The sequence below is a fragment of the Ricinus communis genome, chromosome 6, assembly GCF_019578655.1.
Source record: "Ricinus communis isolate WT05 ecotype wild-type chromosome 6, ASM1957865v1, whole genome shotgun sequence".
NCBI classification, from domain to species: Eukaryota; Viridiplantae; Streptophyta; class Magnoliopsida; order Malpighiales; family Euphorbiaceae; genus Ricinus; species Ricinus communis.
In genome coordinates, this window is record NC_063261.1 from 22,519,331 (window position 1) to 22,537,752 (window position 18,422).

Consider the following 18,422-nt stretch of genomic DNA (forward strand, 5'->3'; position numbering starts at 1 on the left):
TATGCCGTAAGCATGATTAGCCAATTTATGCATGCTCCCGTGACTTCCCACCCCGGATGCGGTCGTGAATCCTAAGATATCTCAAGGGTACTCCAGGCCAAGGTATTTTGATGAAGAATAATAATAATGCTAACACCATTGCTGGTTTCTCCGATGCAGATTGGGCAGGCAGTTGCGACAGAAAATCAACCTCTAGGTTCTGTGTCTTTGTAGGAAGAAATTTGGTAACGTGGAAAAGCAAAAAATAATCAGTAACAGTAAGATCCAGTGCTGAAGCTGAGTACCGAGCCATGACATCAACAGCTAGCAAGCTTATTTAGATTAAGCAAGTGCTCACTGACATGGGAGTAAAGTGCAAGGATCCAATGGAGATGTACTGTGACAATCAAGCAACCAGACACATAGCATCAAACCCAGTGTTTCATGAAAGGACTAAACATATTGAAGTTGACTGCCACTTCATAAGAAAAAAATTCCAGTCAGGAGAAATCACAACCCCGTTTGTCAGAAGCCACGAACAACTGGCAGACGTCTTCACCAAGGCCCTAGACAAAGCAAGCCACCAAAGACTTCTTAGCAAGATGGGTTCTATCAATTTATTCGAACCCACCTTGAGGGGGAGTGTTGAAGCACCCAAATCATACAATACCTGCAAAACTCAGCAGGCAAAGACCGACATTAAAGACCAACAGTCTTTGACTGTTGGTCAAGGCCTGAGATATCAAGATCATCACAGGCCTAGTTAGGGAAAAGGAGCAACACCTCTCCCCTAAGGGAAAAAGGCTGCTTCTACCTTTCCCTACACAGAAAATTACCGTTAGTCTATAAGTGTATATAACAGAATACATATTTCTTTTGTAATTTAGAATTCCAAACCATTATTAATCAATAAAATCTCAGTTCTTCTACATTCAATTTTCCACAGTATCACAATTTTTATATATAGATTAAACAATAAAGATCTATATATCTCTTACAATTTAATTTTGTTCTCTTCTGATGCATCCAGTAAAAAGAAAAAGAAAAAGAACAATACATTTCTTCATTTTCTCTACCTAACCTTTACTTGAGTAATTTCCTTTCAAAAACATAACAAGAGGACAATTATCTCTTCTCGTTCCATTACCTTCTCTTCACATTCATCTAATTTAGCCATGGATAGTGTAAGTGCAAGTCCTTGAGTTTGCCACACAAAAGACAGCCTTCCTAGCCACTGGGTTTCTGGAACTCTCTTCTGGTGCATGCTGCTGCTTTCACTTTAAGGATTGTGCAAATCTTAGTCATGCTAAAGAGAGATATTGTGAGCCATAAGATTTTACTGTTAGCACCCCATTTAGCCATCACAAACACATTGGGGGACATTCATGGTTGTCCATAAAAAGGTGATAATTGGCCCTTTGATGCGCCTAATCTTGATATAATGTGAGGTGTGGTCCTTTTATTTTGGGTATAGAAGAAGTTGGACCATGCACTTTGGTTGGTTTGAAAGCATGCACATGATCTCTTTTTAGTGTTTTATTACATAGTTCTGCTTCTCTCTAACTTACCTGGTTATTTCGAAAATGGTGAGTTCCTTTCGATATCTCTTTCTTTGCCTTTTGATCTCCTTCTTTCATTTTAAAAGAAATTATGTGCTTCACATTGCCACAAAAAGCTTGTACAAAAGATTGGACGAACAAAAGATTTTGATCGAGAACGAAGAGGAACTCTAGCTAGCCTTGGACCACTTAGTTGCGATAGGATATTGTTCTTTGTAGTCCATATGAGATGCTTCAACACACAGACAATCTCTAATTAATTTAGACAATGATAAGAGATGAAAAATGATTTGGAGCTGGTACATGAACTGGGTGCATACCTTTTTCTATTACATAATTAAAAAACACGCTTTAAAAGAAATATATTAACCGTGCAATTTAGAGTGCATACGTACCGTGAAATCAATATTATTTTTAACAAATATATTGATAGTGTAATTTAAAAAATGCGTACCAAAGATATTTAAAAAATAATATAAATTTGTAAATATGTATATTTATAGACTTAATACATTCATGGCTTCCTGAATTTGGTATGATCGATCATTTTACCCTCTATTCTTCCATAGAAACCATTTAGCTATTTCAATTTGGGTAAGCTGTAACTTATAAATAAATTTTTGCTTTGTTGGCAAGATCGGAGAAAAAATAAATTTTTCATTAATCCGTGTTATATTTTAGTTACATTTAATTTATATAAATAAAAAAATGAAACTAGCTTAAAATTAAAATTAAAATTATTTAATATAAAAAAAATAATTTATCTAAACGGGATTTAAATATAATTTTGTTATATTAGTTTGGGCCATTCAAATTTATTTTGTTACTCTTAAGTTCAAAACAATATAAATGAAAGAAAAAAGTTCAAGAAAAGGGAAAGAAAATAATGAGTCACTTGCTCGCATAAGCAAGAATAAAATGGATCATATGTCCGACAAAGTAAAAATATATTTATAAGTTATAATTGAGGTTGCTAAATAGTTTTTATAGAAAAACAAAAGATAAAATGACTAATCAATATCAAATTCAGAAGGTGGCATATATATTAATTCTATATTTATAATAGGGTAAAAGAAGTTTGGATGTTTGACATGGAATTTATAGGTAGATGAGTACATGTGATTGTTATCGTAAGAATTTCTAATTAAGCAGGTGGTTAAGAGGAACAATCAAAATTAATGAGCATATTCCGTGAATGATGGGACAAAGAAAACAATATAACAACTCAGCAGCTTGAGTAAGATAAGTTTTTAGGCTAAGTCCAATCTTGTTCCTTCTTTCAATTGAAAGAGACTCCCACAATTGCATGTCCGGGCATTTATGTTAATGGAGATAAGATTGCCACTACACTTTTTTTTAGACAAAGAAAAATGAAAAGGAAAGGCAGTGACAGGAAATGAATGAATGGTACTATATATGGCATACCCATTAATTACTTCTTTTCCATTAGCTAATAATATATAACTAGAGAGTTGAAAAGATTTGGTAACACGTTTTAGCATATGGGCATCTTTGGCAAGCAAGGCATCAAAACAAGGCTTTATTAAAGCAAACCAAGATCTCGGAATCCATGCATGTAACCTTATTCTTTTTTCAGGCAAACACTTAAAAGAGCGGCATAATCAACCAAACAGTGTAATCAATACATTTTCATTATTAATTACTACGCTCTTGAGGGTTGAAAAAGAAGTTTTGGATATTTTTTTTAATTTTTTTTTATAAACCGACTTTTTTTTTCAAATTTGTTTGTGGGAAAGAATCACTTTATCTAATTTTTATAAGAGTGATTTTTAAAAAAATAAAAAAATAATATAAAATAAAAATTTAGGTTAGAAAAAAACACACCCATAATTCCTTGCCCTAGCAAGCATATGTTTTGTCCATGTTTTTCATTATTGTCCCTATATATGGCAGCCGGATGGGTATTTTCGAGTAACCGATCCGACCTAATCCTAACAGGATGAATTCGGATAATAATAAATGGATATGGGATGGAATTAGAATTTAATTTTTCTATACGAATCGGGTTCAAGTCGGATTTAAATTTGAACCGCGGATATCCATTGCCCGAATCTAATTATATTAAAATTTATTATATTATATATTATATTTTATTTTAAATTTTACTAAGTTTATTTTTGGATTGTATTAATATATTAAATATTTAATATTGAATATTTAAATTTTAATTAGTTTATAATCATATTTTTTAGTATATTTTAGAATTTAATTATTATAAATAGGTTTGATAACCAGGTACTCATTCAATTATCCGAATGTTTATATAAACGGATATGGTACTCGCTATCCATTTAAATATTAATAAATATATTTAATAATTATTTCATTTAAACGGGTTTTAATAGGATTCGAGTAGTATGCATGTATTTTTATTCGAATTTGGGACTGGTTCGAACAATAAAGACAATTTCTTAAACAGATTTATTTGTATATTAATTGGGTTCGGATTCAGATATTTCTAAATAGACGAGTATCCTATCCATTGTCATCCCATGTATTATATGTCCCAGCTCAATTAGGATCTTTCTCGAGTTGGAACTTAAAAAAAATAATTTTTGAGTAAATATATACATAATTAATATCCTAGAAGCAAACTCTAGTTGATGATACAAAACACAAATAATAGAAAAGATACTACATCATTTTGAATTTTATATATATATTTAGAGTTAATATAGAGTATGTCCAGTAGAATCTTTACGGGTGGCAAAATATTTTTTAAAATTTTTAGATTCATTACTTTGAATTTTCCAATAAAGAAAAGAGAAATTAGTTCATTACTTAAAGAGATAGTGATCCCAGTAACAAACAGCTTCCATAAAATTGAATCAACTACATATTTATTATGCAATACTTTCATAAATAAAAACTTTTGTAAAATATTTACTCTATAAGTATGTTTTATCTGCGGATGAAGTTAATAAATGAGTAAAATATAATTATTAATAATAAAATATGAAATATGTGCGAATTATTAACAACATTAGATTTTGTATTATTTATTAATTCATTACAGTTTATACAAGTTGGTAAATGTTATCCAAAAACTTTAAATATGTCTATTCTCTTTAGCACGCTGGGTTTTACCATTGGGTTCGTTCATGATGAACTACGAGTTGGGCTGCAATGAACCAGGGCTAATTTCTAAAACCTAGTAGACCAAAATATTTCAGAAAATCTGTTATTGGGCCAAACTTAATTTTTGAAAAGGCCTACTGTATACTTGGGTTAGTGGACATGTGCACAGAACCTTCTCTTCCATGGGTTAGTGACTCTTAAATACCATTTAAAAATAGAAGAAATTTCATGGTGCATGATTTTTGTTAAAAAAAAATTAAGTTCTTTATAATTTTTCTTCAGTATATTTTTACTACAATTTTTTTTTAATTTATTATAAAAGAATCAATAGTATAACTAAAAAAATACTGAAAATATATTATTTTTAATTTGTATTATTATGAATTTATTTTTTCATTTTATATCTTTTTTATTTTTTAAAATTTTATTAGAAAAAATACTAAAAATACATTTAAAAGATATCGAAAGTTTATTTATTTAACTTGTATAATTATAAATTTTTATTAAAAATTTTGTCTGATAAAAGATATTAAAAATATATCTAAAAAATACCATAATGATATTATTTTTAATTTGTATTATTATGAATTTAGTTTTATTATATATAAATATATGTATTTTTTTTAGATTTTATAAAAAATACTAAAAATGTACCTAAAAATACTGAAAATTTATTATTTTAATTTATATTATTATAATTTCTTTTAAATTTCGTCCAAAAGAAAGTATTAAAAGTATATCTATAAAATATTAAAATGATCTTAATTTAACTATAATACTATCAAATCAGCCAAATGAGCAAGATTTAATATCTTTTATATTATATTTTTATGTTTGGTATTTATGAATTAAATAATATATGTACAATAACTAGTGTGTTTTGATGATATATAAATACGTATATTAAAAAAGACTATAATATATCAAAAATATACTAAAATATAGTTTAAAATACATGAAGATATAATTAATATAAAATTAAAAAAATTATTTAACAGTAATAAAAATATATTTAAACAATACCAATTAAAAATAGGATGTGATAGTACAGTTAAAAAAAAACTGTATAAACAATTTTTTTTTAAAAGAATTGTTAAAAAAAAAAGACAGTACTTTTGTAAAAAAAACCTTAAAAATACTGGATTAACAAATTTACTCCTTTAAGTGATATTTAGGCATTCGGTTTTCAGTTTAAATAATCACGAGGACTTGCATTGCTTTAACTTGAGCATGAATATCATTCCATTACATTATTATTGGTTTGCACTATGAGTATAATAGTTAGTGAATTGATAATTGCAGTAGAGGTGTGAGGGACATACCTTTCTTGTCCCATACTATATACTAACCATCAGTTCAAATGCAAATTGGTACATTTCAATGCAGGTTGCTAAAGGTATTAGGTTAGGGAGGGTTTAGTGGAATCAGCTTGTAATAAAGAGGTGCTGCTTGGTGTACTCCTCATGAACCTCCAGGCACTACTGTTACCATTAGATAACATTATAAACGATAGGAGGATTAAGAAATGTACAAATACAATCTGAAAGGTTTAGTCTGATATAAGAGAACACGTTTTAAACTACTTGAATTAATATTAGTCAAACTCACAAAAAGTTAAGCACTGAATATCAAAAAGAAAAAAGAAAATTGCTCAACTGCATAAGAAAGACAGTAACTGAGACTCCACTGTTTGATAATATTTCTGCATCACCTGAAGTCAGTGTTACAGATATTTACAGTAAAGAAGTATCAGTTGTTCAACATTTTGATGTGGAAAGCCAAAGAAGTTATCAGAATGGTTATATGAAACGAGAGATCATATCTCTTGATGTAATCATACCAACTTCATATTCATTTGCCATCATACAAAATCTTGGAAACCAAACTTGTGACATAAGGGCCAATGAGCAGTCCATTTTATAGACTTAACCAAAAGGGCATGCAGCTCTTAGGAATCGGAACTGAACCAGCCAGTTGAGGAATCAGAACTGAACCGGCATGGGCTGGTTTTGTTGTTCTACTCCAAGGCACAAATACATGGAAGCAAGGGAGTTTGAGAACAGGACATAGGCATGCAATGAAAGACAGTAGCCATGATGAAACAAAGGCATCATCAGAAGAACAGTGTCAGTTATGATGCTAATTCATTCAAGCCCCCAAATGAAAGACACATCATCAAGGGTGATCAGACCATCTTGCCAACAAGAAGAGAATGCTCAGAACAACAATATTCCCTCGAGCAAATAGGGTTTCTTTATGCTGCTGAACCTATAGCCAATCTTCACTTCCTCATTCAGAGGCACTTGTTAGCCCATTTAGTGCTTATAATCTTCCTAGTGGCCTGAAAATTTGCTTCAGGTTTTTTTTAGAGCAATTCCAACTCAGGGTTTTTTGAAGGTGATTATCCAGATTTCATAAATTTAAGGGTCAAATTGTCATTTAAACTATATTTAAAAATGAGAAATTTAATTTATTCTCCTTCTATTCTATACTAATTATTTTCTTTTCAAACAAAAAAAATTAAATTATTTGTTTTTTTATATATTCAACGTAATATTTTTTTTTCTTTTATATTTTATCCTTATGTTAACCTTATTTATAATTAGTTTTACAAGATTTTATAAGTTTATAGAATAATATAATAAATTTAATAAATATCTATAGAAAATAAATTAGACTTTATTTAATTATTTTTTATAAAGTTTATTAAACATTTTTTAATTTAAATAAAATATTAAAAAATCAATTAATATGAAATGGTGAGAATAATATATTTTGATGAATATAGAGATATATAGACGTCCTATATAAACAGTCCAATCTATTAAAAAACAAAAAAGGAAAACTTCATTAGACTATCATTTTGATTTAATGTATTTTGCTGTAATTTACTTTTTTATTTTTTTATTTTAATACTCTATGGATATAACTGTTAATAAATAACGATCAAATTATATAATAACATTAACAAATTTTGACATGGCACACAATAACCAATGTTCTTCCAACTGACACTTCAGCACTTGTTAACAGTGTTATGCAATTTGACCGTTATTTGTTAATGATCAATATCCACATAATGACAAAAAGTAAATTATAAATTTTAAAACAAAAAAATATTGAAATATAAGATAGTTTACTAAATTTTTTTTTTTTTAAATCAGCAACATTTCTGCACTAGCTAAGATACTATATAAATAAATATCTATTTCAAATGACTAGAGCTAAGATAAGCTTAAATAAATTTCACTTAAATTTTAGCATCATACACTTCAAATTAGGATTTTATTTATGATTAATTTTTATTATTATCCATGGATAAATAAGTTTATGAAAACATTTGAGGTTTAGCTCGAGTAGTAAGAGCTTTTGTTTTGAAATCTCTCCATTATGTGAGATGAGTTTTTATTTTTATAGCAAATGTAAATAAATAATTATATCTTTTTATATAATTTACGGCTAATTAGGCTTTCTATTAATAAATAAATAAATAAATTATACGAAACATTAAACGGATAAACCTAACAAAAAGGATATACATTGTCGAAACTTAGATCAAGATATACAATTACTCATACATACGTAGACCCACTATTTTTCTGATCGTAGTTCAAGATTCCTTAAGAATCCAAAGAACCGGGCTCTTTTGATAATTTGATTTTGTTTATTATTCCCTTTGCAAATTTACAAGAGTTGTGTGGTTGGGATCTCTGGAGTCTCAAGAATTGGTAAAAGATCTTTCTATCCCAGAAGGATGGCCAATTGGTCCCCTGGCTGTCTCCTTATTACAACTTTGACCAAAAGGGTTAAACTTAAGACAATGCCTTAATTACACAAGGTAAAATCTAAAGTTAGACATCAAAATATTATCATGTTCAATCATGAAGCTGCTGTGATCTGCCACACCTCTCCTTTACATAAAGAGAGGAAACAAACAAACAAGAAGCAACCCTCATAAAAGCACATGATTATGTGAAAATGTCCATTTTACCCTTTTGCAAACATAATTTGTACCCAAAAGGGGAAGGACATCATCGGCCTTTTAAAGCTTAGAAAGAGGAATTACCTCCTCAAAGAAAGAGTGCAAGTCCCATGATGCAATTAAAGATAGAGTATCATCAATCCAAAAAAATAAATAAAGTATAAAAAAGAAAAAGGAAAGACTGAAGAAGACAAATTAAAATCTGCTTTTGGCACTTACATTATCCTATGCTGTCTGAGGAAAAATAACAGTTTAATAGGTCACTTCAACATCACAACATCTTCCAAATCCTTCATTTTTTTAAAGCAATTTTCTCTTCCTCTCAATCATTTTAGCTGCACACGTATCCTTTCCTTTGCACTAACCCAATTAATATAATACTAAACAAATACTAAAGGGCAGCGCTTTACACTCAAAAACAGCAAATAAGAAAAAGAAAGGAAACAGAATCTCCATTGTTATTATCTCTTCTACACTCTGCATAATACTGTATTTTCTTTGTTGATCTTTCTCTCTTTTACTGCATAAGTTATGTTCCAAATCTGACACACTATAGTGAGAGAGAAAGAGAGGTGAGGCAGAGAGCACCTCTCACACTACAGTACTGTGATGAACTCAAATACTGTTTCCTAGTTCCTTATCAAAGATTATGAGATAGCTTAAAGATTAAATCTTTTGATTGGGTATTTGTGATCTCTGTCTCATAGTTATTACATGAAGATTCGCTATCTGGGTCTTAAAAAATGGAAACTTTACAAAAATCCCATGTTCTACAAAAACCCCATGTTGTTAATATTGATGATGCTGATATAGAGGGAAGTAGCAGTCATCACCATCAGTCAGACGATGAAGAGCAAAGAAGCTCTTCAAGTGAGTCTGGCTCGAGCAGTGAGATTGCGAAAGAGAGTAGATCCTCTGTGTCTGAGGCGGATCTGGAGTGTGGGATGACTGAGATTAAGGTACATTTGTCAAAGGTTGAAAGAGATTGCAGGATTTGTCATCTTAGTTTAGATGCTGGAAATCAAGATGGTGGTATGCCTATTGAGTTGGGTTGTTCTTGTAAAGATGATCTCGCTGCTGCTCACAGGCAGTGCGCAGAAGCTTGGTTCAAGATTAAGGGAAACAAGTAAGTATCTAAATGAGGAAAAGAACTGACCTTTTACTTTTGTTGTAGTTGTTGAGTTAGTTACCAATTTGTTTCTATTCTTGGCATTTGGTACCTTTTTTTTTTGTGTGTATCTATCACGACTCTTAGTAAAGTATGCTACTAATCTGGCAAACATAGATGTCAACTTGTTGGTTCTCGGTGTTTTATATATTTAAATGTTCTCAGACGTTTTAACGTCGGCAGTAGAGACAAACAAGAGAGTCAATTCTATTTGTAGGCAGGAGTATTGCTACTCTTGCCTTCAATTTTAAACTGGCTTTGTATATTTTCTGACAAGGCAATATGATGCTACTGCTAACAAATTTAAGGATAGAAAGCGACTATGACAAATCGAATAATGTCATATTAGGTGAAATAATTGAAGCCATAATAATAAAGAAAGAGTTGATTGTTGATTGCTGTTATAAATAAGCTCCATGGTGTCTTAGTTGGTTGTTGTCTGAAGTTGTTTTTGAAGTTTGTTGCTAAAGGTATATTTGTTTAGCATAAAATTCTGGAACGATATAGTGAAAATCGTGCAATGAGGATCATGTTGTTGCAAGAAACATGTGAACTCTCTCTAGTTAATAGAAACTAAGTTTAGAATAAAATCCACTTCTATAGAGTAAAAACAATGAATGTAAAATCAGTTTAGCAAAAAATGCAACCACCAAATTTCCTACTGATATACCAATTATGCAAATGTTCTTTCAATTATCTGCTTTCTTTTGTTGTCAAAACAAATGTGTCCCTTTGTCCTATATAATTTCAGTATTTCTTTTGAATCAAGTTGGAGTATATAATTGGAAGGATGTTTATTTCTAGGTTAATATACTTTCCACTTGCAGATGTTTCCAATATAAACGAAGAGTATGGAATCAAATTTTATTTTTCAGTTTGCAAGAATTGGATCAATCATCAATATATTTGTTTGGCACTCAGTAGTTTAAAAATGCTTGCATATGAGAAAGTCAGGTACCCCCTTCCAATTTGTCATGTTGTCTAAATTGATGGCATCTCAAATATTGCTGTCTTATGACATTGATGGCTTATGAAGACTAACTAAAGCGGATTATTGACACTGTATTCAAAGAAAGAAAAGTTTAGTTGGGTGGCCTTAGTCAATTGACCATATCTGTTTCAAGATTTCCACCAGTATTGTAGTCCTAACATATTGTATCAGCGTCTCCACTTAAATTACCTTTTCCCATTTAAACAATTGTTATCATTAACTTATAGAGCTTTTGATGATTTACATTCAAATTCCATTGTAACAATATTGTCTCTTGGAATACATATGAAGGAAACATATATTAGTTCATAAATTTACTTAATGAGGCTTTTTATGTTTGACTGCATGTACAATACGTGATTCCCATGGTGTGCTTGGTATCTACTTTACAGAAATTTCTTATGTCTGCTATATTCTGGAATTACCGTATATTTTATTCGAGGACATCCTTTATGGAATTCCTGGGAAAGTAGATTTGCTTTTGGGGTTTAGTTTTCAGGTATCTTTACTTATAAACCATCCAACTGGCTTCCTTTCTGGTCTATTATCGGTTTCTGAGTTCTATAAGAGTATTAAGTTTTGGTCCTGCAACTGTATTGTATAACTGGAAAACAGTCTACCATTCAAAAACCTTTATGCATTAGGAAAAATCTCTACATAGGGAAGATGGGGAATGAACATTCATCCACCTTTATATCTTGAAATTCTTAATTGGAGCATACAGACTCACCCTGTGCATTTTCATGTGTTATACAGCAGGCAATCCATTGCTCTTGCCAGCAAATCCTTTTTGAGGAATTAAGATTGAGCTGCCATGTAGTGCTGGAAAAAGGAAAATGCACACCATGTACAGTCAAAATTGAACATCCATGAATATTGATTTCAAATGCAGAAACAGGTGTTCAACACCCTGGGTAGTTGCCATGGAAAAGTTGGTCTACAAAATTTAACTTTTAATATCATTTTCCCTGTCATTGTTTAGAATTTTAGTTATTAGAGGCAGAATATCAGTTTCTCCATGTGGTTTCTTACTACATTGTGTAGGTTGTGTATGCTGTGCACAAATCACTCATTACATATAAATGTTAAGTTTTGATTATCACCAGCCTAGAAGACACCTGCCTAAGGTTGTAGCAATTTTTTGGTCCCCTCTAGGCCTATCTTTTTAACTGCCATCATGTTGTCTTCTTCCTGTTTGATTCTACCATCCTTGTTTTCTAGATTGCTCTTACTAGACTTGGTTCCATCTTTCAACAACTGTAAATCTTTCATCTCAGGTCATTTCTCTACTGATATAAATCTATATTATGAGTCAATTTGCATGTTTCGGAACTCAAAATTGCCTCAATACATTTGTCCCTGGTAAAGTAACAGCTTCAATATTGAATATTAAAATGCATAGATGTTGAAGAGGATGAAGTAATTAGTTATAGTTGTTGAGGATACCTTTCTATGAAGTAAATGGAGCACTGATGCATGACAGTTTCAGATTATTTTGGTTTTTCTTAAGTTTTAATGTCAATGGTTATTGGGGAGCATGGACCATTGAAATAGTATGTCAATTAGGTAACCAAGTGCAAAATGCCTTGGAAGCTGCCAATTCTTGGAAAAATGGTCAAGTGATGGATCAAGTCCAGGTATTGCTCTGCAGACCATAAAGGGCATTGACTTTTAGTTTCCATCTAAATTTAGGATGAACTAAAACTGACAAGATTGGGAATTCTGTTTGCAACTTTGATTTTTCATTCTTTGACAATAAAATGGAAATTACTCTCCATACTGATCAACGAGAACCATTACTATTATTGTCTATGGTTTTTGTTTGTTGTCCGGCGAAACATGTTTGATGTTTAACAGTATTGATCTGTGGGAATAGTTACTTTTGCACCAAGTTTGCCTTACATTTTGGTTTTTGTTTTTCTGACTCAATTGCAGGGTGCTAATAGTGCACATGGTACATTTTTGTTTCTCTTTTGACTTGAACAATTTGGAGGATGCTAATTAGTGCACATAGTACATAATTATTGTTGTCTTTACCTCGTGTTTGGAAAAGGAAATATAGTCTTCCCGACTTATATGGATCATACTAGGCATATGATTGATTTATGCATGGTGATTCAGAACAAAATATATATCAGGATGTTAGTGTATTATTAATCGAATTTTAGAAGTGATTTTATTGTTGGCTTGCAGAACCTGTGAGATTTGCGGATCAGTTGCCCGAAATGTTACTGGTCCAAATGAGGTTGAATTGGTAGAGCAGTGGAATGAAGCCAATGAAGCTGCAGTAGCAACCGCAGTTCCATCAGTACACACAGCAGAGACGCGACACTTCTGGCAGGGCCACCGATTCCTGAATTTCTTGCTAGCATGTATGGTCTTTGCCTTTGTCATCTCTTGGCTCTTTCACTTCAATGTACCTTCATAGTCATGCATTTGAGCACTGTGATTTTCTTGAATTCGATGATTGAAGAGATGCCAAGTACCATGGCTGAGTGCATATGCAGGTACCAACTCTCTGCCAATTGATAAAGAAAGTTATTCCCCTATCTATGTTCTGTTTATATTAGTATCAGAGCTCGAAGACAACATTCTGTAACCTGTTCTTTGTTAGCGATGATGTTAGTCGCACAACCAGAGAATGTTTCCTCTACTAGTACAACCTTTTGCTTTTAGCATTCGCAACACAACGCTTGTCTTCTCATTTTCTGAAAATCTGTCCATTTCCGATAAAAAAATCTGAAAGCTTCTGTGTGGTTTTGCATTTTTCTTTTGTGTCTATATTCTCTGATAGTATAGAACTAGTAACCAAGAAAGAGCCCCCCTGATAATGAAATTATGAGTCTCAATCATCATGAATTATAAGTCAATGCTGATAACCAGTAATTCAATCCTTCTATATCCATAGTTCCTTTGTCATTCCTGATGCTTATAAGCTCATCACTCAAATTCTTTCGTCTCAAACATGAGAACGAAATGAGCAATCTATCAACAGGGTCGCCTGTCAATTTTGTAAAGGTCTTTTTTTTTTTTTTTCTAAGGACTTATACAGCTTGAACCTAGTCTCTTATCATTAGTTCATTTTTGGAAACAAAATGAAAATGTGGATCCCAAAATTATGTTCTAATTTTATTTTTGAAACAGTTTAAGTAATATTTTAATTAAGTTGAGATATATATCTATCGTCAGGATAATAATAAAATTGTAGGTGCAGTTCATCAAATATATTTTTATTATAAAAAGGATTTAATCTTTTGTTAATTAAAAAGAATTAAATTACATTTTAAAAAAAAAATTATTCTAACAGTTGCATTTTTAAAAAGGAGAGGTTGCGCTTTTTTATCTTTTTCGATGCATATATAATTAGAATTAATTTATAGCGTGATAGATAAGATATTTATAGTGGTAAAATACTATCCGAAGAGTTTTAATCTAAAATTTAGAACTTTAATAAAATTAAATGACATTTTTATTATCTTATTTATTTACTCAGTCTTTCATAGATAATACTATGAATGCACTTCCCACGTCGGCTTACATGCATCAAACTCGGACTGCTATAGAGAAACTAACTCTCTTAGCCACTCAGACCAACACTCGGCTTTCAACAAATATTTTTTAAATAACCTCTCGTAAAGGGTTGGATACAATGTTTTCTTTTTTAGTTAAAAAAGTAAAAGAAAGTTAGATGAAATCATGAGCACCCTGAATATGCTTTCATTGCCATGAGCTATCATGCTGAGTTCTTTTTACCATATTAGGAGAAATTATTGGCTAAATTTCACATCCATGCTAATCTCTTTCCTTCCTTTCAATTCAACCAATAGAAACTGGAGAAATTATCCTGGAATTTCCACACGTACTAATAACTGCTTCCATGAAATAATATCATTCAGGTGAGTAAACAGGCGTAAAAATTACATAATAATATTCGGTGATGAGACTGAAAACCAAGAAAAGAAAAAGAAAAAGAAAACACAGGTGGTGTCCCATTAAGTACAGTGGTGATATTATAAAAGCAAAAGGGTGGACCTGAGCAGACCAAAATCCGTTAATTATTTGGTGTATATAAACCCCCAATATATCAAATAAAAAATCTTGACAATCGAATCTATGTAATGATAGAATATATGTACAAATATTCTATAGGGATCAAGAGATGTGTACCCCATTGAATTTCAATGATAAAAATGGTGCATTTCTTCTTCTTCTTCTTTTTTCTTATTGAGAATGCTTCTTTATGATATAAAGTAGCTAACATGGGCATGGGACCTGGCTGCTTTAGGGAGTCACTCCTTAATTATTGGAATTGATTAGAAAGGTCCAAAGTGGGAAATGCACTTGCTATTTCATCTAGTTGGAAAACAACTCCATGGCTGTTTGTTATTAAGGTTACCTACTTCTCTTTAAAATATGGTCAGCCCAATAAATAAATAAATACAAAATAATATGGTTAATTATTAAGTTGGAAATCAATCGGAATCAGTTAACTGAAATAAATAATGTCAATTTCAAGTTGGTGTGTAAAGGCAGTCCATATTCTTTTACAGGACAATAGCTGTAAGGCAGTAAATTTGAATCAAATTCCATTTGTATGAATTAAATTAGTGAGACATTTTTATCTCATATTATAAAGGTGTTACAGTGTCTTTTATTTTCTTTAAATATGGGTTGAAGTTTGGTTTGTTCGTATCTATTTATTATCAAATCATTTTCTTTCTTATTTTAAATTAATATGTTTTTGGTTGCATTGTGGTTATATTAATCTTAGATGTTAAGTGGGTGGTCACTCATAATTCACATGTTCATGGGATACCTCTTCCATAGATAATAGAATAATATAAATAATAATTAAGCAAATAATTCGGTATCATTATAAAAGGGTGCACGAGTGGAGGCGCGTGCTATGCTCATGAATAGAGTTCATAATGATATTTAATTTAATACGTTAACTTTTTAATTTAATTTGATAAATATTTTAATTTATTTTTATGTTATTTATATATTTCTTGATATATATAATCATTCAACACACATCTCTGTATATTTTGTGTAAATATATTGATATAATTTTAACATTAATTGAGAAAATATGGTTTTTGATTAATATATAAATTAGAGTGATCTTTTTAATATTATTTTTATTGTATCAAGCGATTTTGATGCTTTTAGTGAGAAATTATTTATTTTTAATGAACATACTTTTAAAATTTAATTGTGAATACATAAAGCTGATAAAATAAATTTTAAAATTATATAAAAAGAGATACTGTCTCGATTAACATATATTCCACTATTTAAAATAAAATTATTTATGTATGTTAAGAAACAAAAGTATAAAGTAATCACAGATTTATGCAATTGAGGTATTATTGATTGCAAAATCTAAAATATTTATGTGGCTTTTGGAGTTTATGAAAGGACAAATAGTTTTGTACCCTTTTCTTCATACACAATCACACTTATTCATGTGGCTACCTATTCAATCATCAAGAAGGAAACAAAGTGATGAAGTGTGATCCGCTATAATTTATATGAGATTGATCTCCAATTATTATTATACTATTTTGCCTCAAAATCTAGAGATTCTATTTTTTTGTAGTTTCTTTTTCCTCTTTTCAAAAGAAAAACAATATATCAAAATAACGTCAAGACAAATTAAATTAAATTAATAAACAGAATTTATTACTTTTCTCATAGGAGGACCACTAAACTAATGATTTTAGTTTTGTTTATTTAAATTTTGATAGTGTTAAAACTTAAAAATTTACATTGAGGTTACTCATTTAGAATTTATCGATAAAAAAATATTTTCCTTTAAATATGATACTTATTTTTATTTTTTTATTTAAAATTAATTTAAAGCGTGTCAAATAGTAAAATATTTTTTTGAAATAATAAAATATTTTTTTTGAAGATTTTTAACACAATTACATATTTAAAGCATCTCAATGATGTTCTTTATTTTAAAGAGCATAATTTCTATTATAAATAGCATTTTAAGGAATATTAACATATAAAGAGTAAAATATTTTATTTAGGTCCAATAGACTCTTTATATTTTATTCCATACCTTATTTTATTTTTATAAATATTAATAGTTTTAATTTTTTTCTTTTTTAAAAAAAAAATTTACTAATAAAAAATAAGAATTATAAATACCAATCAAGTCAAATGCATGAAAATTCATAGTGCATTTACTAAATATAGAGTAAAGAGTGAAGTTTGGCTCTTCGTATGTAGAGAGTCAAATTAACTCTCTACTTTATATTTAAAGAATAAATAGTACATTGAAATCTTATTTTATAACAGAGCTTTTTAAAATAAAAAGTTTGACATATATAAGGAGTACGTTAGAAATACTTTTAGAGCTCAAACTCAAAATCTTAGTTAAATTCAAATAGATATTTACCATTTTATTATACTTCAATCTGCTTTTAGGTGATTTAGTTCAAAGTGATTCTTATTTTACTATTAGACTAATACTTATCTTATGTTAAAACAATATCTACCTTTGTTGTGGAATTCAGATATGAGGAATAAATACTGAATTTGATTAATAACAATAGATAAGATGAGTTGATAACTTTACTCATAAAGAAGATTGACAGTTTCTGAGTAGACATGTGCTAGATCTGCTGAAACATGGGGGAACAAACATCACAAAGCAAGAACCCATATCATTTCTGAAACTTTTAATTAGTGCATATACATTGTTTTATCACATTAATTATTATGGCCCCAAAGGAATAATCTGTTTACATGTTACATGTGGGACACTAATGGACAATCTACTAACATAAATCTACCTTCAGCTACAAGGATTAAACTTAGTAATGTAAAATTTACTGTCAATCATGTCTAATAAACTGGATGTCTTCTCATAACAAATTATATATAATATTGGAAATGGAGATTGAGAAAAGAAAAATAGATTAAGGATCTAATAAAATACAGACATTCTTTAAGAACCTGGTGCCTAAAAAGAAATAAAGGAACCTGATGGGTTTTTCCTACATTATTATTTGTTTTGGATTACGTAGGTCATAATTACATAATTCTATAAGGAACTAAAAATAATAAGAAAATAGAAGCTTAATAATATGAGCTTTTCTGATACATAGAATGTCTTCGCGAATGATACCTATACTTGCCACCTTTTGAATCAAAGGTAATCTAAGATTGTATTATTAAGTTTTGCAAGAACGTGCACAACATAATTGGATACATTATTTTCAAGGCTCACAATATTAATCTTTGGATTTTCCTATGAAAAATCTTAAAAAATATTCTTGCTGTCTTGGTCCAACCAAAGATTATGTATCAATATTCTCAAATGCAATTTCAATTAGTTCTTGAGTATAATTTAGAAAGAAAAAGAAAAACCAGCTAATAAGGCACGGCAAATGAGACATACAAATTTTTGATCGATTGTCTTATTAACCAACATTGCTTCCAATCTCAATTAATTTGTCAGTCGCTTGCTCCAGCACATTTCATGTTTCATGACATTTTTTTAGTGCTGATCAGAATACAAATCATTACTTCTTATCCAATTTGATTGATTCTAAAGTATTAGGAGGATTTAGTGTTAGAAATACTGCTGTCAATAGGCGGTACTTACAACTATTGGGGAGGGAAAAA

At 30.0% G+C, this 18,422-nt stretch overlaps 1 protein-coding gene across 1 annotated transcript; it reads left to right on the plus strand.

Annotated features, from left to right (window-relative positions):
* The first annotated feature begins 8,517 nt into the window (after positions 1–8,517).
* LOC8287254 (E3 ubiquitin-protein ligase MARCHF8) lies at positions 8,518–13,555 on the plus strand. Its single transcript, XM_002530356.4, has 2 exons — positions 8,518–9,745; positions 12,972–13,555. Exons 1-2 carry the CDS (start codon positions 9,363–9,365, stop codon positions 13,204–13,206), a joined length of 618 nt encoding a protein of 205 aa, XP_002530402.2. The 5' UTR covers positions 8,518–9,362; the 3' UTR covers positions 13,207–13,555.
* Positions 13,556–18,422: the final 4,867 nt, after the last annotated feature.

Coding starts and splice junctions, on each gene's coding strand:
- LOC8287254 (XM_002530356.4), top strand. CDS start 9,363: ATGGAAACTTTACAAAAATCCCATGTTCTACAAAAACCCCATGTTGTT. Junction 9,746..12,971: donor TTCAAGATTAAGGGAAACAA/GTAAGTATCTAA, acceptor GTTGGCTTGCAG/AACCTGTGAGATTTGCGGAT.